At 52.2% G+C, this 23013-nt stretch overlaps 1 protein-coding gene across 2 annotated transcripts; it reads right to left on the bottom strand.

The window, feature by feature from the left end:
* Window positions 1–61: 61 nt before the first annotated feature.
* Window positions 62–23013, bottom strand: Slc12a4 (solute carrier family 12 member 4). 2 transcript variants are annotated; one of them, XM_075977131.1, is made up of 24 exons: window positions 22812–23013; window positions 17626–17720; window positions 16139–16270; window positions 11763–11909; window positions 11611–11665; window positions 10195–10325; window positions 8176–8417; window positions 7822–8036; window positions 7118–7282; window positions 6939–7037; window positions 6618–6675; window positions 6115–6289; window positions 5666–5784; window positions 4120–4218; window positions 3750–3869; window positions 3337–3441; window positions 2936–3104; window positions 2334–2529; window positions 2050–2219; window positions 1837–1968; window positions 1653–1760; window positions 1014–1198; window positions 750–883; window positions 62–637 (listed from the first exon to the last, which is right to left on the bottom strand). In XM_075977131.1, exons 1-24 carry the CDS (start codon window positions 22930–22932, stop codon window positions 546–548), a joined length of 3264 nt encoding a protein of 1087 aa, XP_075833246.1. In that variant the 5' UTR covers window positions 22933–23013; the 3' UTR covers window positions 62–545. The 2 variants fall into 2 exon arrangements, with proteins under 2 accessions (XP_075833246.1, XP_075833247.1); XM_075977132.1 differs by having other exon boundaries at window positions 22818–23013.

Genomic DNA, 23013 nt, shown 5'->3' with positions numbered 1-23013 from the left:
TGGGTTCAGTTCAGTCTTTCTTTCCTTGGCGCCACGGGAAAAAGAGCTGGGGCAGCAGGAGGCCCAGAAGTACACAATGTTTTATTGAAAAAAGTCAGGCTCAGCTTGGCCAGCTCCATTCCACTTGGCTTGATGAGGGTCTCTGTCCACAGCAGCCTGAGCCAGGTCTTCCTGCAGGCAGACCTAGCTCAATTTCCCCTCTTATTGTCCCTCCCCTCTTCTCTGATGATGACATCCAAACAATAAATATACAATAAATAACGTTCCTGGGCCAGACTGGGACTTCAAATCCCATGTCAACCCTCCCCAGTCTTCTAGTCAGGATAGGCCTGTACTGGGGTATGGGAAGGAAAAGTCCCTATATCCCCCAGGGTCCCACGGGTCTGCGGATCCATTTCAATTGCCAGGTCCAAGCTTGGTTTCCCAGGAGACCTAGCAAAGCTGGTCCAGAGCAAGGCCGGGCAAAGCAGAACTGGCAAGTAGGTGTAGGGGTGGGGGTTGTTGTCCTAGACACCCCAACTCCAGGCCACAAGACTCCACTGGCCTCAGGAGTAGATGGTGATGACTTCACGGCCACCTCCACGCACCAGCAACACCCGTTCAAGGCCCTCAGTTAGCACTTCAAGAAATTCCATGTCTGCAGGGCATCAGGTCAAGGAGGCAGCCACAGGACCACCACCTCCCACCCACCCGTGGGCACCTCAAGGAGAGGATAGCACCCCACTGTCTGCCTTTACACAAAAGGATACAGTTCTCATCACCCTCGCTGTTCTTAGGGGGGCCAGGCATGTTCAGCAGGACCAGGCGGGCGTCGTGGGAACGTGTGACAATGACTTCATTGAGTTTCACGGCAGTGTGCATGCGCCTCACATTGGACTGATCCCTGCAGAGAGCAGTTGATCACAGGCTACCGAGAGCTTCCTAGCAAAGAGGTCTCTGTCCCTGGCCCATCTGCACAGCTTGCCTGCTCCCACTCCTCCTCCACTCAAGACCTTAACATCGTTTGAACTCACGGCTTAATGTGCACCAGCTCCCGGAAGTTGTCAGGGGCATGGCTGGGGTCCCAGGGCTCAGGCATGTACTTGTCTCTGGTCCACGTCATCTGGATCTTGTCGGTCCCCGCTGCAGACTCGTCCTCCTCATCTGAGTAAAGGCTCTCTAGCCGGAGGGCTGAGTGTCTGTCCTTGACCAGCTGGGCCTGAGGACAACCACAGTGTACTCTGAGAAAATGGGGGCCTGAATGGCCGGGCATGACCACCCTGCCTCTAGGATATAGGCACTGATTGTTCTAGTTCAGGTGGAGCAGGTGAGGGGTTTTGTTAGTTTAAAGCAAGCTGGCCTCTTGCCTCAGCCTCCTAAGTACTGGAATTACAGCCATAAGCCACCATGCCTAGCTTTTTGTTTGGTTGGTTTTGTTTGTTTTTTGAGACAGGGTCCCGCTATGTAGCCTAGGCTGGCCTGGAACTCACTATGCAGAGTAGGCCAGCCTTTAACTCACAGGAATCCACCTGTTTTAACCTCCTGTGCTGGGGTTATGGATATAAGCCATCATGCCTGGACAAATGAGTCATCCTGATACCTCCACCAGGCGACGGTGTCTCCAAAAGTGTGATCTGGCCATGACCCAAGCCTGAACCAGGGCAGCCATTTACCTCTCGATCCCGCTCGGTTTTGGTCAGCCTCATCTGCCGCAGCATCTGAGACCGCTGCTCCATCATCAGGGTCCGCTCATAGGTATACGCAGAGATGTCACTATTATGCTGGAGAGAGGGGAAGCTATGAGGGCCAGGCTGCAGGACCTGGATCATCAGGGCGAGGCCAGGGCAGGCAGCTTACCATCTCTACCACCTCCACTTCAGCTTCCAGGCGGAGGTGATACAGGAAGACGGCTAGATCCTTCTTCATCTGGATGCTGTTGTCATCCATCTGGGCCACAGTGAAAATGCGCATGCGGCACTTCCTCCAAACCTGCCGCGATGAAGCGGTTCAGCCACAGCTGGCTTCCCAAGAGCCCAGCTGCCCCCACCCACGCCCAACCAACCGGCACACCTTATGCTGGCGTAGCAGGAAGGGCAAAAGCATGAGCATGCCTCCGTCATGCACGATCCACCACACGTCAATGTGGCCCTCCAGGTAGCGCTCGTGGTTGCTGGGGTAGAAAGCTATGTTCTTTGGCACCAGCAGGGCCAGGTGGGCAGCTGTGGTACAGCGCACAGTGTCTAGGGAGGAGGGTCACTGCTGACTGCCAGCCTGTGACCCTCTGGTCTCTGCCACCGCACTTTAACCCTGGCCCTTGGTCCCTGGCCCAGCTTAGATGCCAGACCCTCACACACCAATAAAGGTCTTCCAGGCACGTGGGTCCTCACTCTGTCGCCAGCCATAGGGCCAGCCCAGCACCACGGAGTTATGTCTCATGCCGCCCAGGCCGCAAGACTGGATGAGGTGGGCCAGTCCCTCTCGAACCTTGCTGGCCACCACTACCTGGCAGAAGCCTTTAACTTTCTCAATCTCCATCATGTTCTTGATTGTCTGTGGGAAATACAAGAGCATCAAAAGGCAAGGACCACCTGTTTCCACCCCAGCTGGGATCCCTAATAGGGGAGACCTTGGAGCAAGCTGCCGCCCACAGGTTCTATTTTCTGAATTGCATGCATTTTATGTGTGTGCTAATGTGACGTGTGTATGTGAATGTAAATACAGTGCAAACACACGACATCATACGGACGTCAAAAGACAACTCTCGGGAGTGGGTCTCATCGGAAACCTTGTAAGGGTTTCAAGGTAGGACAATTATACTCATTCAAGCCTGAAGACAGTGGCAGTGTTGGCCACCTGGTTGGCCACTGTGGCCCAGACTGGTTCCCTCCCATATATGCCTGATGCGCCCCAGTCACCTCTGACTTGTCTAAGCTGTCTTCCCACCCCTGGCCATTACCTGCTCAGCAGCCTGGGCCTCACCATAGCTCTCTAAGAAGCTGCCCTGGATGACGGAGCCAACGATTGTCAGGCCCTTCCCAGCCTTGAGCTGGGAGGCAAAGGTGAGAAGGCGGGGGTACTTCACATGAAGGTCTTCGTCTAGCTTCAGCAGCACTAGCAGCTGAGGCCTGCGGTGGTCAGACAGTGGGCAGCCTAAGATGAGAGCCTGGCCTTTCCCAAGAGTCCTCTGCTTTCATTCTCAGAGAATCTGGACTCCCACAGGTTTGGGAAGCACAGAGGCAAGGACTCAGCAAGCATAGGGTACCTCTTATAGACTCTGGGGGAGAACTCTAGGACCTCCCACCCTCGGCGTTCCCTAAGAACCCTGAGACGGCCCCGCCAGTCAGGCCATGGACTTACCGCCAGTTCTTGGTATGCGGAGGCCCTTCTTCCAGCCTCAGCAGGGCATAGCGCGCAGCGCTCAGAGACAGGCCTCGAATCCCATCGCCCCACTCCTTCTCAGCCCTGCAGATGCCACCACAAGACACTGAGCCCCTGGTTCCCTCCCTCCCCCTCTCTCCCTCCCTCTTCTGCATGTTAAGTGAGTACTTTACTGTGGAGCTGCACTCCTAGCCCTGGACCCAGGGGTTTCTATGTGAATACAGGCTGAAGGAAGGCCAGGCCCAGAGTCACAGCCCCTTAACTACAGACCAAAAAGCAAAGCTGGCCCTGACTGCCATCGCCAACCCAGCACTCAGCCCATTCTAACCATTCAGGAGGCACAGGCAGAGCTGTCCAGGCGATTGCCAGGCTGGCCAGCAGCCCTCACTCACCCTTGGTACTCGATGTACTTGTAGATCATGCCTGCAATGAGCATGGCGACTAGAGCGTAGTACCAGGAGGAGACAAACATGAGAGCCAGGCAGAGACTCATGCCTAGAAAAGACAACGCCCTGGGCAGGCGATGAGAGGGTAAGAGTGGGGAATCCAGGCCACAGTCTGTCCCACACTCTGCTGGCCCTTACAGGTCCCAAGTCACAAGCTGGAACGTGAGAAGCAGGCCAAGTGTGCGGAGAATCCCCCTCATAGTATTTCAGGAGCAAAGGCCTGGGAAACTCAGATGTCTTCTAAGAAGGGTCTCATGGCTTCCCCAGGAGGGCCAATGATCAAGGGACTTGCACCAGGGATCCAGCAGGCACTCACCAGTGATAGTATTTGAATCGGGGCCGCCAGTTGGGGGTCCTCAGAAGCGTCTGCACAGCACAGGCCAAGTTCACAAACAGGTAACACATCAGAAAGAACCTGTAGGACCGGGAGGCAGCTGGAGCACAGGAGCTTCCTTGGTATCTCTAGGCACCTGAAAACAGGCTACACCTGACCCAGAAACTGACCCACACCATGGCTCCTATCCCCCAGGCACCCACTCCTATGGCCCGATGCAGATGGCAGTATCGAGAAAATGCCCTCAGAGCCAAGTGGCAGAGGATGGGGAAGTATTCACCAGCAGAGCGGTGAGAAAGGAGCCAAGTCCAGGTATAATGAGGGGAAGGTTGTAACAGGACTGTCGAGGAATGCCAGGGGACACTCCATGGGACAGAATGGGGGCTGTCAGGAAAACATGACAAAGACTATATAATTTTGTTCTGAAGAGACAGAGGCTGCTGTGCTGCGTGTGTAGTACATGGGCAAGGCAGGCTGTGTGAGCCCTTCTGAGGAGTCAGCTAAGGAAGAGAGGGGACAGGCCTTCAAACTCCATCCGCAGTGATGAAGAGAATGGACAGAGGGAGGGAGATATCAGGGGGCAGGAACTCCCATGGGGGAGTAAGTCCCAACATGGGACTGCCAGCAAGAGTCACATGACAGAGGATGCCCTATTTCCTTTAGCTTAGGCAAGAAAGACACCACTCAAGATGCCTACAGCAAGAATAGCTTAGCTGAGCGGCAGTGGCGTACGCCTTTAATCCCAGACACAGGTGGATCTCTGTGAGTTTGAGGCCAACCTAGTCTACAGAGTGAGTTCCAGGATCGGCTCCAAAACTACACAAAAAATCCTATCTCAAAACCAAGAATCAAACAAAACAAAACAAAAAACCAAACCAAACCAACCAAACAAACAAAAACAAAGTATAGCTGAGGTATGCACTTTTGTGGGGAGCTGGGAGCGCTAGGGTAACAGGAGAACTCGGATGTGACCAGTCTGGCTGGGGACAGGGCTGGAGGCTGCTCAGGATGAAGGCAGCCCTGTCAGGTCTGTAAGCCGAGTGTGTAAAGCAAAGCCCCTTTATAACTGAACGAGGACGGGCCATCAGCCGTGGGGCAGAACGGGTGAGGGCCCCAACATGGGCATAGGTGAGTATAGAAACCAAACTGCCTCGGAGATCCCTAGGAAGCATGCTGGCCACCACACCTGAAAGGCGCGAGCACACTCATCTCCTCAGCTCACAGGACACTGAAAAATAATGATGGGGCAGCGAGGGCTTGGCTAAGGCAACCAGGTGCTCGCCCTCTTCAAAGCCGGCATCTGCTGTCCTTCTGCTCCCATGGGCATAGACAGGGTCTGTTGGTTTCTTCAGCCTCTGTGGATGTACCAGGCTGGCTTCTGGGTAAACAGACCTGCTAGCTCCCCCTTAGTCCAGCCCATCTCCCAGTGGCACCCTAGACACCAGGCAGGACCAATGGGAGGTGCTGGGGTCTTTGGCTGATGAAGGAGCTTTCCCCAAGACTACCCCTTGCCTTTCCCCCAGCTCACATGGACAGAATGGGGGCCACCATGTCCAGAGAGGCAATGAGGATGCCCAGCTCAGCGATGAGTGCCGTCAGGAGGAGTGCCCACGTTGGCTCGCCATTTGCTTTCCCATGGCCAAACACCTGCGGGCACCAGAAAAGGAGCTGTTCCTACCACCTCCACTGCCCACATCTGCAGCCCCCAGTCATCCCACTGGTCCCAGCCCTATGCCCATGTCACAAGTTTCTCCAACTCTGCTCTGCTCTGGATGAAGCACAGACAAGCCACAGACTCTGGGTCTAATCAACACTGCTAACAGCAAACAGGGTCAGAGAAGCTCTCAGCAGCTCCTTCTGGATGACTGCCAAGGCCTGGGCCAGTGTAGCTAGCCACGCTGCATCTGAATCTGCCCTCCCCTTGCCAGGATGAGGGGCCAAGAGCATCAAGGCTGTGGGGCACACAGAAGGGCTTACCCGGAGGAAGGGGATGATGTTATCCTTGGCAATGGCTTGCAATAAACGTGGCGCCCCAGTAAGGCTCTGGAGGCCAGCACCACATGTTGAGAAGAAGGAGCCGATGACAATGACCCAGGGCGAAGGCCAGGCCAAGGTGCCCACCACCAGGTTCCTGCTGACGCCATCACCGTACCTGCAGAGGCCAGGCTCAGACCATGCTCCTGATGGGAAGCCCTCTAAGCCCTGGGTGGGGCCTCAGGGAGAAAGGCTGAGAGGAAGGACTCTAAATGCTAGTGGAGGCCAGTTGCCAGCCCTGGACTTTGCATCTTTGCCCTTTAACTCATCCTTGATGGTAACATCACCATCAGCTCAGAGGCAAAAGTCATGGAGAGTCCTGACCTACCTGGTTACATAGATTTTTACTAGAGTCAACTGCCTGAGATGTGTGAGGCCATGGGTGGTGAGGGATGGGCTGGAGCGAGGGCAGAAAAAGCCAACAGGGAGGGGCATGGCTCACTCACTTGTCCCGGAGCACGACACCCTCAATGCAGGCGCCAAAGAGAATCACGCTGCTGAAATCTGGGCTGTATTAAGGAAACTAGGTGTCTACCAAATTGTAGCCCCAATTCATTCCCCACACAGCGCCCTAGAGACCTTCCCAGCCATAGCCTTGACCTGCAGACATCAGAAGGTCCCGTGGTGTACACATGCAGTCTCAGTGGTGTGCAAGGACGGTAAGTACCATGCCTGTGTGAGTGTGGTGTGTCCGCACACACTGCCTGGCAATTTATATACAAAGAAGTCCCTCCTGACACCTGCCCTACAATGCCACGTAAGGATACACACAAGTGAAGTGGTAACAATGGCCAGGATGGTTCCCACTGGGATAGACTTCTGGGCATCACGGAGGTCCCCAGAGCGGTTTGAGCCAGCCATGATGCCTCCAAAAAACAGACAAGATTCTCTCAGGGAGTCTCTAGATTTTGGGGTAGGGTTAAGCATGTGGGCATGAAGACCTTACCTGTTACAGAAGGGAAAAAGATGCCAACCAGGACAGTGAAGGATGTGGCAATGTCAGCCACCACATACAGGGACAGGTTCTCCTTCAGGCCAAGGGTGTCTGTAGAGGGCAGCCCATGCTTCTCCACGACCTCACCCTTCTCCAGGTAAGTACTCCAAAGGTTTTCTGTAGAGGCAGGAGCATTACCACTATAGCACCACTGGTGTCCCCAGAGAAGTCTGGGGCAGCCCAGCAAGATCCTACAGATGCAGGGGAGCTCGGGGAATTCTGGGGACAGCCTCAGCACAGTGACTATGGAGTCTTCCATAGGACTGCTTTGGCCAGAGAGGATGCTGTCCTGTTACAACTATAACAGATAAAGGTGACCGAACCTTCGTCACTACTGCCCGACTCTCAGACAGAGGCCCTTTATGATTCTTGTGGGAACATCCCCCACTGCATCAGGGGCTGGTAGCCAGGCAAAAGGAATGCCAGAACTTTACAGGGTTCACTGTGGGCCTGGGACTTTGGCCAAACAGGCTCCGTTCACCCTAAATTCAGCTACAAGGAGCCAGGCTAAAAGGACACCACTGAGCAGGGAAAGCCGCCAAGCCTGCCCCGCCTGCCTTGATCTGGGCGTACAAGGACAGCTCTGTGTTTTGTTTTGCTGCTCAGCCTGGGGACTGGGGGTATGGTGGGCTTAGGAGACCAGAGGGAGGACCCACCCTGGAGCACACCAGCAGCTGCCCCAGGTATGCCAGGGATTTCGGTCACGTTGTTGAGCAGGAAGTAGGGGTCACAGGAGTCAGCAGTAAGGTTGGGGCTATGGCAGAAGAAACTCCACAGCCTGGTGGCCACTGTCTCATTGTCCACCGTAACCGTCTTGGCACAGATGTCAAACTGGTCCCGAGACAGGGTCCTATTGCCCAGCATGCATACCCTGCAGGGAGAGAAGCACTGGCACCTGCTCGGTTGGAGTCCCAGCCCGTTCCCACCCAGCAATCTGAGGGATACACAGAGCATCAGAGGCTTAGAAAGGGTGTCAGCACAATGACTGGACAAATGCCCTAGCTACTTACGGAAACACAGGAGGGTCAAAAATAGACTTGATGCCTCCAGCGTAAATGGAAAGGATGGAGATGATCACACAGGCCAGGAAAAGTGAGGCAAATTTGTTCACATACTTGACACCAACAAACACCACCAGAGTCATAAAAGTCAGGAAAATGGTCCCATACACTCGCATGTTATTTAAGGTGGCACTTGACACGTCGTGAGTGCCCGACGGGTGAAAGATGGCAGCTGGTGGAGCAATGTAGGTCTGCAACAAGAAGTTCAAGGCTTCTGTCTGGGGACTGAAACCGTCATTTGGTTTTCTTTTTAAAAGTGTGTCTACAAGAACCCAACCGTAGAAGACCAATAGTGTATGAAATGTCCAGAAGAGCAAATCCACACAGAGAGAGAACACAGACTAGTGTCTGTTAAGGGATGGGAAGAAGGGAGATTGACTAATTACTAATGAAGTTTCTCTTAGAATAATGAAGACGTTCTAAACTGATTCTGGCAGTGGTTACATCCCCAGAGCATCCTGAAAACCAAGAACTTTGTACATTTTCTTCTTTCTTTTCTTTTTTGACAGTATCTCACTATGTAGCTTTGACAGTTCTGGAATTCACTGTGTAGACCAGGCTGCCCTTGAAGCCACAAAGATCCACCGCCTCAACCTCTTGAATACTGGGATTAAAGGTGGCACCTTCACACCCAGCATATATATATGAAAGGTTTTGCTATGTAGGTCAGACTGACTTTAAACTTTAAACTTACAATATCCTGCTTTAACCTTCTGAGTTCTAATGTTAAAGAAAAAACATTTAAGCTGGGCGGTGGTGGCACACCTTTAATTCCAGCACTTGGGAGGCAGAGGCAGAGGCAGGCGGATCTCTGTGAGTTCGAGGCCAGCCTGGTCTATAAGAGCTAGTTCCAGGACAGGCTCCAAAGCTACAGAGAAACCCTGTCTCGAAAAACCACAAAAAAAAAAAAAAAAAAAGGAAAAGCATTTATTTATCAGGATGGAGGTCAGAGTAGGAATTGCAGGAGTCGGCTCTTGCCTTCCATCATGTGAGTCCCGAGGACTGAACACTAAGCCATTCACTGGCCCGAGCCGGACACTTTTTGAATGAGTAATGAATTACTTACCATGCATGTTGTAGTTCAACAAAACCAGTATTGAAAGAAAGGGAAGGCAAGGAATGGAAGAAAAGGAGATACAGACACAGGTGCCAACCTAATAAAGATGGTATCGGATTATACCAATAACCCAGAGAACAAAGTAAACCTCCAGAAGCCCATATAATTACATGGTTGAAGAAACAAATACACTGGGGAAAAGGGACACATTTCCTTATAGATAACATCTCCTCCCAAATAACACAGAAGAAATGTGAGAAACAGGAAATAAAAACTCAGATCTAGACAAAAGGTCCTGGCTTCTGGCTGGGAGTACCACACAGTGTGTCTAAACATCTATTCTCTGGACCTCCAAGGGGGCACCTGTCACCCTGTGACACTCTCCTCATGTCACTGTGCTTCCCCCACGGTTTCTCTCCCATTGGTGTAAGCATGCATTGGTGAGTAGGGGCTCTGGGTCTGAGTCGGCACCCATGGGATTCAAGCGCCTCCAGATAGCAGTCTATGGCTGTTCACTCTGATTTAAGGACAAGGAGAAAATAGATCTAAAGGATCCCGGCAGGCACAGAGTCTGGGGGAGACAGAGCCATCAGGGCCCACAAAAGTCTAGGAGGCAATCTCTCTGTCACCATCAAGATCAGCCTAATCCAACATTTGGCAGACCCTGAGCCATGGCCCAAACAGTGTTTAGATAGGAGGAATATCCAGGTCAAGTTGAAGGCCTCTTCCCTGCTTGGCCCAAACTAGCACAGGTTTAAGGGGGAAAAGATCTGAGCAAAGTTCCTGCTCCCTTGAGGCCTCCAACAGAAAACCCCACACCCTGATGATCAGGGAAGAGGGAAGTACTAACAGCCTCTAGAGTCTACAGAGACTGTTCACCACTAGGTTAACCTAGGCCCTGCACAACTCACCAGCAAGATCTCAATGGCCCCTAGGATATACATGGCCGCTGCAAATGTCGTCCCCAGGTAGAAGCACAGGCCCACGGCACCTCCAAATTCTGGTCCCAGTGAACGGGAAATCATGAAATAGGAGCCACCAGCTATGATGGAGAAAGTGTACACAGGTTAAGACTGGTTCTTCAAGCCGGGTGGTGGTGGCGCACGCCTTTAATCCCAGCACTCGGGAGGCAGAGGCAGGCGGATCTCTGTGAGTTCGAGGCCAGCCTGGTCTACAAGAGCTAGTTCCAGGACAGGAACCAAAAGCTACGGAGAAACCCTGTCTCGAAAAATCAAAAAAAAAAAAAAAAAAAAAAAAAAAAAGACTGGTTCTTCAGTGAGATCTCCCTCACAGGGAACCTGCACAGCCACCCAAAAGAACAAAGACTGCGTTTCTCTTTAGCAGATCAGGGCAGCACCAGCGTCTTGTCCAGGCCTGCCCCGAGTCTTGGCTTCTGTTAGGATCTAGCACCCTAGAAAGCAGGCAGTCAACAAAGAGCTCAGAGACAGTGGTCCAACACTGCCATTAAGTCCTCTCTGCTGAAAGTCTAATAACAGGCATCAAAAAATGCAAAAGTGATCAGTCTCTTTTATGTTGCAAACCCACCTTAAGGACTCCCCTAAATGAAGAATCGAGGTGTCTCAGACTGTCATGACAATACAACGGATGGGGGTGGGGGAAAGGCTGATGTAGTGGCATGTGCCTATAATCCCAGCTCTTAGGTGTCAGAAGCAATATCACTTCAAGTTCAGAGCCAGCCTGGTCTACATAGAGAGTTTCTGACCAGCCAAGGCTAGCTACATGGTGAGACTCTGTCTCAAAAGACAAAACAAAACAAGCAAACAAACAAAAAAACCCCAAAAAACCCAAGAACAAAATACACTGTTGAAAATTAATCCATAAACAGGAGACGATTCCATAAACTGATTATATCCTGCGTAACCTGCTTTCAAGAAAATTCCAAACTTGGGGAAATGTGAATGGTATACACATGGAGAGAGACTAACACTTTGTAAGCACCTAAAGCCATGCATGTTCAAAAGCCAGCACTAATAACCTCAGTCAGCCTGGTGAGGGTATGGGTGCTTTTGATTTTCCATTCCGCTTCCTGACCATTTAAGCTCTCTTATAGTAAATACGCATTGTTCCTTCTTGGGAAGGGCACACTACTTTTATAGTGACAAAACACAACAGCAGCTTCAAATTCTGTTGAGCAGAAAAGCTCCCAGGAGGCACTGTCTTAGAGGCAAGGATGTCACTGCTCAGATCTTAGAGGCCCCCTGCCAGAAAATTCCCTGGGAAGAAGGGTTAATGGAGGACAGCAGGCAGATCTAGGTAGATTCCGAGCCATGTTTCTTACAACGGGCCCACAGGTGGCATTTACTCACCTGGAACCACACCATTGGTGGCAATGGCACTCATGGAGATGGCTGTCAGCAGGGTCTGTAGGAAGGAAGGCCTGGATGAGCAGCTCGGCTGGGTGGGCTCTGGGGAGCAGCACGGCCCGCTCCCAGCCCGGCTCCAGCCCCCAGACACTCACACAGCAGCAGCAGATGAGCACTATGAGGAGGGCCTGCAGCACACCCGCTGTGCCCACCATCCAGGTCAGCCGCAGGAAGAGGATGACCCCGAAGATGTTCTGCAGGCAGGGAAGGTACACTCCCATGAGGGTGCCCATGCTGGGTGCCTAAATGGGCAGGAGGGGAGGGTGCACACGGCATCAGAGAGGTCCAGATACGCCACAGGAAGGACCCAGTCACTCAGCAGCCTCTATACCTGGGATCCAGTGGAACACAGGAGGCAGGAGCAGAGCTAGGCTATTTCTGCAGGCTCTCCCATAGGAAGACAGTTCAGACTAAGAAGGTATGAGACCTGATTTTTCTTTTCTTTTTGTTTTGCTTTTCGGGACAGGGTTTCTCTGTGTAACAATCCTAGCTGTCCTGCAACTCACTCTGTAGACCAGGCTGGCCTCGAACTCACAGAGATCCACCTGCCTCTGCCTCCCAAGTGCTGGGATTAAAGGCGTGTGCCACCACCGCCCAGCTTCTTTTAAATCATTAGGTATGTGTGTGGGTGCAGCATGTACACACACCTACACGTTCATGTGACAATGCTCAGACTCAAGCCATTAGGTGTGTGCCTTAAGTGCTGTTACCCACGCAGTCATCTGGACAGACAAGCCCCTACTGTCTTATGTGTAAGGCTCTAAACCTTAGTCCACCCCCCACACACACACCAAAGGCTTGCCTCTTTCCCTTCTTCAGATGTTCATTTGTTCATTTGCTTTTGAGATAAGTTCCTGGTTGACCTGGAACTCTCTATGTAGACCAAGAGAGCCTGGAACTTCTGATGATCTTCCTCACTTAGCCTCCTGTGTCCTAAGATTATAGACGTGCGCACTATTTCTGGTTCTCCTCTTCTTGGTTTTTGCTTTTGGAAACAGGGTCTCACTCTTTGGTCAGGCTAGCCTGGGATTCACTATGTAACCACGCTGACCTCAAACTTGTGGCGATCCTGTCTCAGTCTCTGGGGTGTTGAGATTACAGGAGTACACTGCCGCACCTGGCTTCTGACTTCTGCTCAACTTCCTGGAAGTGGAGCCCTTCTCACCTGTCCTCAATATGCAAGCCAAAGCTCAGAATGTTGTCGCTGCTCTCTCTCTCTTTTTTTTTTTTTTGTTTTGTTTTTCGAGACAGGGTTTCTCTGTGGCTTTGGAGCCTGTCCTGGAACTAGCTCTTTCTTTTTTTTTTTTTTTAGGCCCTGCTAATAAAAGGAACTAGCTCTTGTAGACCAGGCTGGTCTCGAATTTTTTTGGTTTTTTAAGACAGGGTTTCTCTGTGGTTTTGGAGCCTGTCCTGGAACTAGCTCTTGTAGACCAGGCTGGTCTCGAACTCACAGAGATCCGCTTGCCTCTGCCTCCCGAGTGCTGGGATTAAAGGCGTGCGCCACCACGGCCCAGCTGCCCTCCTTCTCTCTGATCCCCATCTCCAGCTTAGGTAGACGGAGTTCTGCCTTGCTGGCCTCGAGGCGGCTTGGACACTAGCCTGCTTTGTACTGGTAATCGGGGACACTGGATGGCGCCTCCCGTGCCCGCCAACCTCTGAAAACCAAGTCCAAAGCCATCATTCCTGTTGAAAATCCTCTGCACTGCCCTCTATCGGAGTATGGGGCATGTGGTCCAGACTCCTCGGCTCTGGCCACTGGACACAGCCCATCACCTCCCCTGTCAGGTGCAGTTTTGAACTACATTCCTCTGGACTATACACCAGTATGTCCACGACCGTATTTAGTAGACTTGGCTTGTGCGATGGCTATTCTTGGTTGTCGACTTCACAACTGGTATTCACAAAAATGCAAATGTCTGGGCACACCTGTGAGAGATTTTCTTTGTTAATTAAATCATCAGGAGCGGGAAGACCCACTTCAGATCTCTGTGGTGGGAAGATCCACCTTTAACCTGGGCCACACCTTCAGCAGGCAGCCTATGTAAGGACATGGAATAAAGAAGCTTGCTCTCTTGTCTGCTTGCTCTCACTCTCGCTAGCAAGTCCATTCCTTCACTGGCACCAGAGCCTGCTTCTTCAGGGTCCCAGCATACACTGAAGACCAGCTGAGACATCCAGCCCTGTGGACTGAACAACTACTGGATTCTTGGACTTTCCATTGGTAGACAGCCACTGTTGGACTAGCTGGACTACAGCCTGTAAAGCCAATCTAGTAAATCCCTTTTTATATGTGTGTGTATTTATTTATATTTATACGTATATTTATATATGTGTGTATATATACACACATACATGTATATACATTCATATTCTTTTTATATATATTCGGTATATATATATATATATATATATATATATATATATATATATTCTGTATATATATTCTTTAAGTTCTGTTCCTCTAGAGAACCCTGACTAACACCGTTTACTTACTGTTCTAACACCACCAGGCCCAACAAGTCCACCCAAAGTGCTCCTGAACCCAGTGAGTGGTGCCTTCTAAGTCCCTTCCTGCTTTGGGAGTTTCACAGACAGAACAGAGCAAGTGAGAAAGCTCTAACATACAGGCCGGCAGTTTCTCGACTCTGGAAGGGCAGCTGAGGGGCTACCCAGGAGGCCGTGAGAGAGGTGGTGTGTGCAAAGGCAACAGTGACACAACCCAGGGCAGTGGGGTCCTGAGAGCATCCACAGAACCCCAGCAGATCCTCCTCTGCCCTAAAGCTGGGGCCTGAGGATCTTCAAAAGAGCCCGAGTAAGAACAGAAGCTTGCGTATGCCATCCTGCACAAGGCTGTATGGGTGAGAGATAAACCTTGTTTTGGGTTCTGGTGCCTTTCTCGGGGGACATCACCTACAGGATGGTGATAGTAGCAAGAGCTCCTATTCTTACCCCAGCCTAGGCTGAGTCACTCTAAAGGGCAGTGTGGGAAAGGGCCGGACAGGAAATGCTTTTTGCATCCCTAAATAACCCCTGGCAGTCTCAGAAGGTCACTGGGTTAGAGCAGAAGTGGCTGCCAGAGAGAAGAGGCTGACTTTCAGTTCTGGCACGGTCTGGTTGGAGGCCCACCCTCCCTGATTCAAGCCTTCTTTTCTGAGGCCCATGGCTCCCTAGCTCCTATTAGATTTAGCCAGAGTCCTCACTCCATGGGTCAGCCGCGGGGCTAGGACTGTTAGCTACCTTCTTGTATCATTACTATACTAGGATCAGGTACATTGGGTGGCTGAGCATCTTCACAGGCTCCTAATTAAGCCCAGAACCAAAGCCCCTTACAAACTCAGGTTTTCCCCCACAGGCCTTTCTTGGTTTTTTATTCCCAGTCACCAGCTCCCAGGCATTGCCCAAGGATTCTACTAGCACCAAGCAATACTCTTTGGACGTTGAGACTGCTCCTATGTAGGGCTGGGTAGGGATGACTAGAGACAGGCAGAATTCTCGCTATCTTTTTTGCTTGTTTGTTTGTTTTTCAAGACAGGATTTGTCTGTGTAGCCCTGGACTTCCTGGAATTCACTCTGTAGACCAGGCTGGCCTTGGACTCAGACCCGGGGTGCTGGGACTAAGGGCACATGCCACCACCGCCTGGCTGAATTTTTGCTGTCTTAGTTCAGAACATGCCAACAAAATCACAACCAGCAGAACAAGGTGGAATCACGTCTAGACCACCTCAAGACACCAGCTGCCCTCTCTGAAGAGGGGGCTGACTTGCATTAGCAGAAGATAAAGGATACACTTTGGCTTGGCTAACTTTCCTGGACCCCCCTCAGCAATGCCCACATCTCCATAAGCAGTTCTGAAGCCAGTAATCTGGTTTATTTCAACTAGGAATTACTTTGGCTTGTGTTTACTGCCAAGGAGAATGCGGTAGCGGGCTCAGACAGACCCCCATTCCTTCCAAGCACAGCTGCTTGCCCAGACAGCTCTGGGAAGGCTGAGGCACAGCCAATCTGCCTGCGTTAGCCCCTTTAAAATCACCAGGACTCCAGGTATGTACCACCAAACCCGACTTCCGTCTCAAAGATTTTTTTTTGTGAAAATAATATTCTAGACCCAGAGTTCATTCTTCGATCTGCCCGCCTCTGCCTCCTGATATTAAAGGTGTGCACCACCACGGCCCGGCCAACCTGGGTCCACCTGAAAACTGTGTTTCATCTGCCGACAGTTAGGAACAAGGAGCTACTGATCCTCATGTTGCTTTTGAGGTTCCTTTGGCCCTCTGCTCCCAGGAGCTCCTCTCGGCTCTTAGCCTCTGAAGTCTCCTTCAGCTTAAGGCACTCAGTTCTCACCCTGTGTGCCCACCGCCCACTGGTCCAGGTATGCTCAACACCCCAGAGGGAAACATCTATTTCCAGCATCTAAATCCATGGCACTCTGGCTCCCCAGATGCAGCCCTTCTGCTGACACTGACTTGCTCACCTTGACAGCTCTCCGACGGGCACCTTCCCCGCTCTCGGCTTCCTCATGTTCCTTGGCTCCTTGGGTGAGGTTGGTGTAGCTGACAAGCTTGCCCAGGAGAGAAGACACCTTTGGGCGTATGTCCAGTTCCTCCTATAAACAGAGCCACGGGGCAAGATGGCAATAGGCCAGGCCAGGCCAGTGTCAGGCTACCTGTGTGTAGCCAGCAGCCTGGCTGCTGGCCTAGTGCCAAGCCCTGAGGCAGGCCTGGACTTGATCCCAGCTCTTGCCTGGGGAAGCCCAAGCCAGCTAGCTGGGCAGGTGTGGGCACCACACCCCAGAAGGCAGCACTCAAAGGCCCAGCGGCTGCTTCTCTGCCCCACCTTGGCTGTAATCACTGCCAGCTCATTTGTGAAAACCACTCGCCTCAGGGGAGAAGGAAGGGCAGGCCCTGCTGGCGGGCAGGCCCTGCTGGCAGACAGACAGACTGTACACTTCATCCTGCCTGCTTGGCCACTTTGAAGCTATGGCTGCGTCTCTGGGATTCACATTTATCTTAACACACACGTGTGCGCAAATGTGTATACACACACACACACACACACACACACACACACACACACCACCCAGGTTACATCCGGAAAACTGAGAAAGACAAAGGAGGGATATCTGGAACAACTGCAATCCATTAGTTGTCTGAACCCTCACCTGTCTGGTGTCCTCAGGCCCTAGTCTATGAAAAACATACTCATCTCCAAGGGAGGATGTCTGTTGTCCGCCTCCCCCTCCTCTTCAGGTGGGGACAGATCACAGGACTTGTAGCACTCAAGGGGTCGAAGGTTTCCCTGCCTCTGTGGCCTTAGCACTGGGGCTACCACCTGTTGTGATGCTCCCTGCCACCTTTCTGACCCTGTAACACGGGGAGTCTGGCTGGGAGTGGTGAGAGACGATGGAGGTTCTTTGGATGTGTGGAGTCTGAGAAGCCTACAGGTTCTTGGCTGTGAAGCAGATTAATGTACAGGCTCAGGGTTTAGGAATCTGAACCACGTCTTAAGTCCAGATCTTATTTCTCAGCTTGGGTCTGCAGAGAAAAAAATCCTGGTGAAAGGCAGAAATGTGGGAACCTTTCCAGAGAAGTGTGCACCAGAGCTACAGCTACGGAGGGCAGAGTGAGCGAGGAGGAAGAAGAGGCCTCTGTATCCAGAGGGGAAAGGGGTCGGAAGAGCCAGCTAGAAATGAAAAGAAAGATTCTATCCACAGCAGACAGCAGAGCCATGGGCTGGGAAAAGCCCGGGGTACGGAGGGGGAAGAAAGTGTGAGGAAGTAGTCGCCTTGGTGAGGGGCACAAGGAAGGCGAAGGTGAATGGCCCTGAAGATGGCAATGGAAGTAGGGTTGCGAGGGTCTCAGAGGGGCCAAGAGAACCACAGCCTGGCTTAGCTGAGCGGTCTGGAGAAGCCCCTGCCAATTGCCCACCTGTCCACCGCACCTGAATGGTTCCCCCAGATACCTCAAACAGTGCCAGGTTCCTGTCATAGTAGTCACTTCCTCTGGAAGCTTCCAAAGGGCAAAGGAAAGGGCTGTTCTCTCTGTGGTTACTCTGTCCTGTGGAGAGAGAGGGAAAGTGAGTTGCTGCCTCCCTGAGTCCCAGCCTATACTATACCCCACCACAGACGGCCACAACCCACAAAACAGCACTGCACGTCTTAGCCAGGAGGCTGAGAAGTCACAAATACACCGTCTCTCTAAAACATTTTTGGAAGCCATAGCTTTTAAGAAACCCTGACACACACACACACACGAAAGAAAAAAAGAAAAAAGAAAAAAAAAGGATGGGCGGTGGTGGCGCACGCCTTTAACCCCAGAACTCGGGAGGCAGAGGCAGACAGATCTTTGTGAGTTCAAGGCCAGTCTGGTCTACAAGAGCTAGTTTCAGGACAGGCCCGAAAGCTACAGAGAAACCCAGTCTCGAAAAGAACAAAAAAAAAAAAAACCACCAACAGAAACCAAATTAAGAAAGAAAGAAAGAAAAGCGATGTTGAGCTTCCATTTTCTCATCATACACTTCTCAGCCTTCTTGAGGGACCATAAAGAAGGCACCAGGAATCAAATCTCAGGGCATCATTCTCTGTAGAAAAGCCCACATTACCACACTAGCGCCAAGTGTACTTGAAGGGCGGGGCCTGCTGAGGAGGCGGGGCCTGCCCAGAACCAACACTGAGACCCCACCTTCCTTCTTCCCACAGATCTGTAACACCTAGAGTGCCAGACACCAATCTGCCATCCAGGAAGATGAAACCACACAGAGTTCCTTTCGCTGCCATGGCCCCATTAGGGGCCAGCTAGCTACCCCACCATGCACCGCGTGAGGTGTCCCGGAGGGTAGCCCAGAGCATGCTGGGAGACGGGGCCAATCTCACATAGGTACACAGGAGCCAGAAACAGCCATTGGGAAAGCCAGGGCACGGGATGAATCTTGGACTGAGCAGAAGCTATGTAGGAGCATGGAACTGCATTGGGGGCGGAGGTGTCACCCGTTGGCCAGATCCAAAAGGAATCCCTGAGTTCAGGAGTCCGAGGGTTCCGGTTTGCTCCAGGACAGATTAAGAAGCCTACTGCAGGCTCCACTCACTTCTCAGACTGGTGAAAATGTGCCTCATCAACCAGAAAACCTCCCAGCAAGGAGGGAGTCTGCGCGAATTCGTTTTCTGCTATGTGTCGGGATGAACCCACAAACTCATGGAGCACTATGGGGAATGCTGTCAAGGGGCCACAACCACATTCTCCAGCCCCTCCTTCTCCTAGGCTGAGCCCAGGCTGGCCTCAAGCTCGTGCCAATCCTCTTGCCACAGCTTCTTAAGTATTTTGATTAAAAATATAAGCACCATGCCCAGCTCTCACACCCTTCCTTTTTATATATGTGTGGTGTGTTTGTGTGTGCGCAAACATGTCTACTTAGTATAGAGACCAACGTCAACATCAGGTGTATTCCTTTCTCACTTGCCATCTTATTTTTTTGAGACAGGGTCTCTCACTAAACCGAGAGATCACCAATTCAGCTAGACTGGCCAGTCAGCAAGCTCCAGGGATCCTCCTGGCTCTGTCTCCCCAGTGTTGGGATCATAGAAGGTGCATGTGCCTGGCTTTGTACACCTGGTTCTCTGCCCACATTTGGTGATCACGTAGACCAATGGCATCGTAGGTCAATGCCAAAGCAGCAGTCATTTCAATCCACCAAGTAGCGTTAAAGCTTGGTGGGGTCAGGTAGTTCCCCAGACACTCTGTGGCATTTGCGACTTCCGTGCTCATTCAGGAAGGAGAGGGAATCATGAGGAAGGAAATGTCAAAATTCAGTCACGGTTGCCATTTCCATTGACAACTCTTCCATGAGAAGCTCTGACAACAGAAACAACGCCACCACAACAAGAGCAACACAACAGAAATGAGAACAGCAGCTCCACAGCCCGTCTTCCTTCCTGCCTGCCTTGCACACTAGGAATTTCCATAAATTTATCCCTCAGATGCGGCCCTCTCCCCCTGGAGCTTTGCAGGGGGCACTTTCATTGCGTACTTCAGATCCCTTTGTGGAACGAGGCTGGGAATAAACATAAACGATTCTCAGTGCACACACTGTTGGCTGGCCTACCTCAACTGTTTCTAAGAACAATGGACGATTATTTAGAAACGGTAGATCGGTGGTTCTCATCTTCCTAATGCTGCAGTCCTTTAAGACACCACCTCATGATGTGGTGACCCCCAACCAGAAAATTCTTTTTGTTGCTACTTCATAACTGCAGTTTTGCTACTGTTCTGAACCATAATGTAAATATCTGTGTTTTCCGATGGTCTTAAGTGACCCCTGTGAAAGGGTCGTTTGATCCACAGGTAGAGAATTATCTCTGTAGACCTAGGCATGGTGGCACAAATCTGTAATCCTGTGAGGTGGTTGAGGGAAGAGCGTGAGTTCAAGGTCAATCCGGGTTACAAAGTGGTTTCCAGGGCAGCCTGGGCTGCAGAGTGAAAACAAACAAAACAGCCAAAGGACTAGGAATGTAGCTCAGTGGCAGAGTGCTTGCCTATTACGCTCAAAGCCCTGGGTTCGATCCCCAGTACCTCATGAAACTTGTGTTAAAAAAGAAACCAAAGGAAAAAATTCTACAAACTGCTGAGCAAGTACACACTAGTGACCCCTCTATGAACCAGCTGATCCCTTGTCCCTACAACCATCACTCGCAGATGGCTTGGACGTTCTAGAGGCTGTCTCTATTACCTGACCTTCTGGTATATGTCATTTACCCTCTTCCAGGAACAAGACAAGGCATGGCTGTGTGGTGAAGAGGGCCAGATGAGCTGTGGGTTCCCTTTTCACACTTTAGATCCCAGTCCATTTAGGGGGCACTCTGGGATAGAGTAAGATACCTCAGCATAGAAATGACCTCTGGGATATGTAGTTTGGCCACTGTGTGCATACCCCAGCCTCTGGGTGTTCGGAGGGCCAGCAATCTGGCTTTAATTCCTGCCTCTTGCCCTGTGTGACCCAAGGTAAACTGCTTACTCTCTCCGTACCCCTATCATTGTCTGTGAAGTAGAGGCAGGAACTCCCTCTTCCAACTTCCCTGATGCATCAGAAAAGGTTCTCTCTGGTTTCAGACACGGGGAAGGCACTCCTTAGATTCCACAAATCCTCATTTAAGGACCCCTCCCATAGGATATGAGAGGGTCTAAACAGTGCCTCAGATCTGTACTCCCCTAAACTTCAAGCTACCCGCCCTGGCCTCAGCTATTCCAAAAATTCCAAGGCAGGTTTAGGCATGCCTGCGTGCCAGGCTCAAGTTTTTCAAACATTACCTGAGACCCTCAGAGAACCAGATACAACTCAGGTCCGGGGCGTCCTGTGAAGCACACAGGTGTGTTCCTACCAGCAATTGTAAAAGTCCCAATGGCAGGGAATGACCTGGGTGATATTGTTGGTCCCTACATACATAGCTTCTACCTACAGTGCCCTTCCTTGACCTTCCAACTCCTACCACAGGCCACCTAGATGAGACGGCCTACTTTGGCCCCTCAGAGTAGAGGCGTGTGCTAGAAGTTGAGGGGTTTCAGGAGAGTTGGGCCTAAGTTAGTTCTGTGCTCTCTGACCCTTTGACATACCGGTTAAGAAGCAAAATCACTCACCAGGGTGCAGGGTATCCCCCATGCTGCAAACAAAGCCACAGTCTGGATGAAAAGGAGTAAGAGGAGGAGAAGAAGGGGGTGGGGTGGGAGGAGGTGGCCTAGCCTGGAGGGACCTGGCTGGACATAGCCAGCAGCCAGCATAGCTCCAGGTTACTCCGATCACCCTGTGAAGGACCAAGGCGGGACCAAGGCTTAGCACTGCCCACTGGTCCAGGCTAATGATGTGGCTCAGCACATCATCTGGGGACAAACGTCCTTCCAGGCCTAGGGGAGGAGGGAAACTGTTCTGACTCCTTGGACCAGGATAGAGGCAGTCAGGGACATTGGGCCTAGGGTTACTTACACACGGCTGTGAAGTCTGACAGCTCTCCACGACCTCAGGCAGCCCAAGCACTGGCCTGTACCACATCTACACGTGGCAGACAGGTGACTCTGCCATCATTCACATCAGGCACAGGCTACCCCAAGCATGTCACCATTACGGACCTATCAGATAGCCTCTGATAAAATCACCCTACATGTTTCTGTGACTGTCAGTCCCAGACACCACAGACATTTGTTATATCAATCAGAGCATCACGCTCCTCTCTGGCAGCCTTGCTGGAAACAGTAGCCATGAGGATGTCCCGACCTGACCCTGCCTTCACCCTGCGATACTCTGCCACACACATGTATTTGCACATGCCTACACAGCTCCACAGACACATATTCCCAGCGATGGTCACATTCCAAGTGTGTGTCAGGACTGGCCTTGAGGATCCTCCGGGGGTGGAAGATGGAGGAAGGGGCACCGCAAGAGGGGAAGGGTTCACCTCCATGGCCAGTCCTAGATCAAGGCACGGCACTTTCACATCCGGGTTTGAATCCCACTGGGAACCAGTTACATAACTCTTCGCCACCTCTCTTCACTTCTTTCTAAGTGCGAGTAACAGAACCTGTCCCATGGGGGAGGCTGGAGGATTAAAACGAGTTGCTTCATGTACAGTGCCTAGACAAGCTTGGCCCCGTGTAACTGCTCCCCAGAAGCCTGATGTACCGACAGATCTACACCCTGGCCAACTGAGGCCCTTCAAGGAGCACACCCTTCGCTCCTACCCGGCCAGAGCGCAGGGGTGGGGAGAGGACAAGAGAGGGGTGGTGAGTCACAGGGGAAGAAAGGATAACTCTCAAGAGGATGGGGGCGAGTCACAGAGAGCGAGGAAGCTGCAATCCAGGCTTCCGTTGAGCCTGGTCCGGGCCCGGGACGCACGTTCGGCACCAGCCTGAGCGAGGCAGCCTGCTGGCCGGCCTCCCCAGGCGGCCACGTCTGCAGCCCCCGCCCGTGACTCTCGGGGGAGGAGCTGGGGGTGCGGGCGGGTGGAGGATGACCTGGCTCGGGAGTCCCGGACCGACAAGACTCGTCGGTCTGAGCACTCGTGAAGCAAGAAAAGTGGAGTCCCGCATGGACGTGCTCGCGCGCGGTCCGGCGGCGCGAGCGGGTCCCGTGTAGACGCCCCCCGTCCCGGCCCCGGCCGAGCGCACCCTCACCGTCCGAGTCTTCCCGCTCGGCGCGCTCCCCGTAGTCCACCCAACTGAGCCCCTCGAGGTTGTCATAGTCGCCGCGTCGCGGCCCGTCCACCGGCACCACGGTGAAGTGAGGCATCGCAGCGCGCGTTCGGGCCGCTGTCCCGGCCTCCCAGCCGGCTGTCCCCGCGGCCCTGGGCCGCCCCGCCCGCTCGCATTC

This window comes from Microtus pennsylvanicus, chromosome 6, assembly GCF_037038515.1.
Source record: "Microtus pennsylvanicus isolate mMicPen1 chromosome 6, mMicPen1.hap1, whole genome shotgun sequence".
In the NCBI taxonomy this organism is placed as follows: domain Eukaryota; kingdom Metazoa; phylum Chordata; class Mammalia; order Rodentia; family Cricetidae; genus Microtus; species Microtus pennsylvanicus.
The sequence above is the reverse complement of the archived record's forward strand: the minus strand, read 5'-3'. Positions and strand labels throughout refer to the sequence as shown.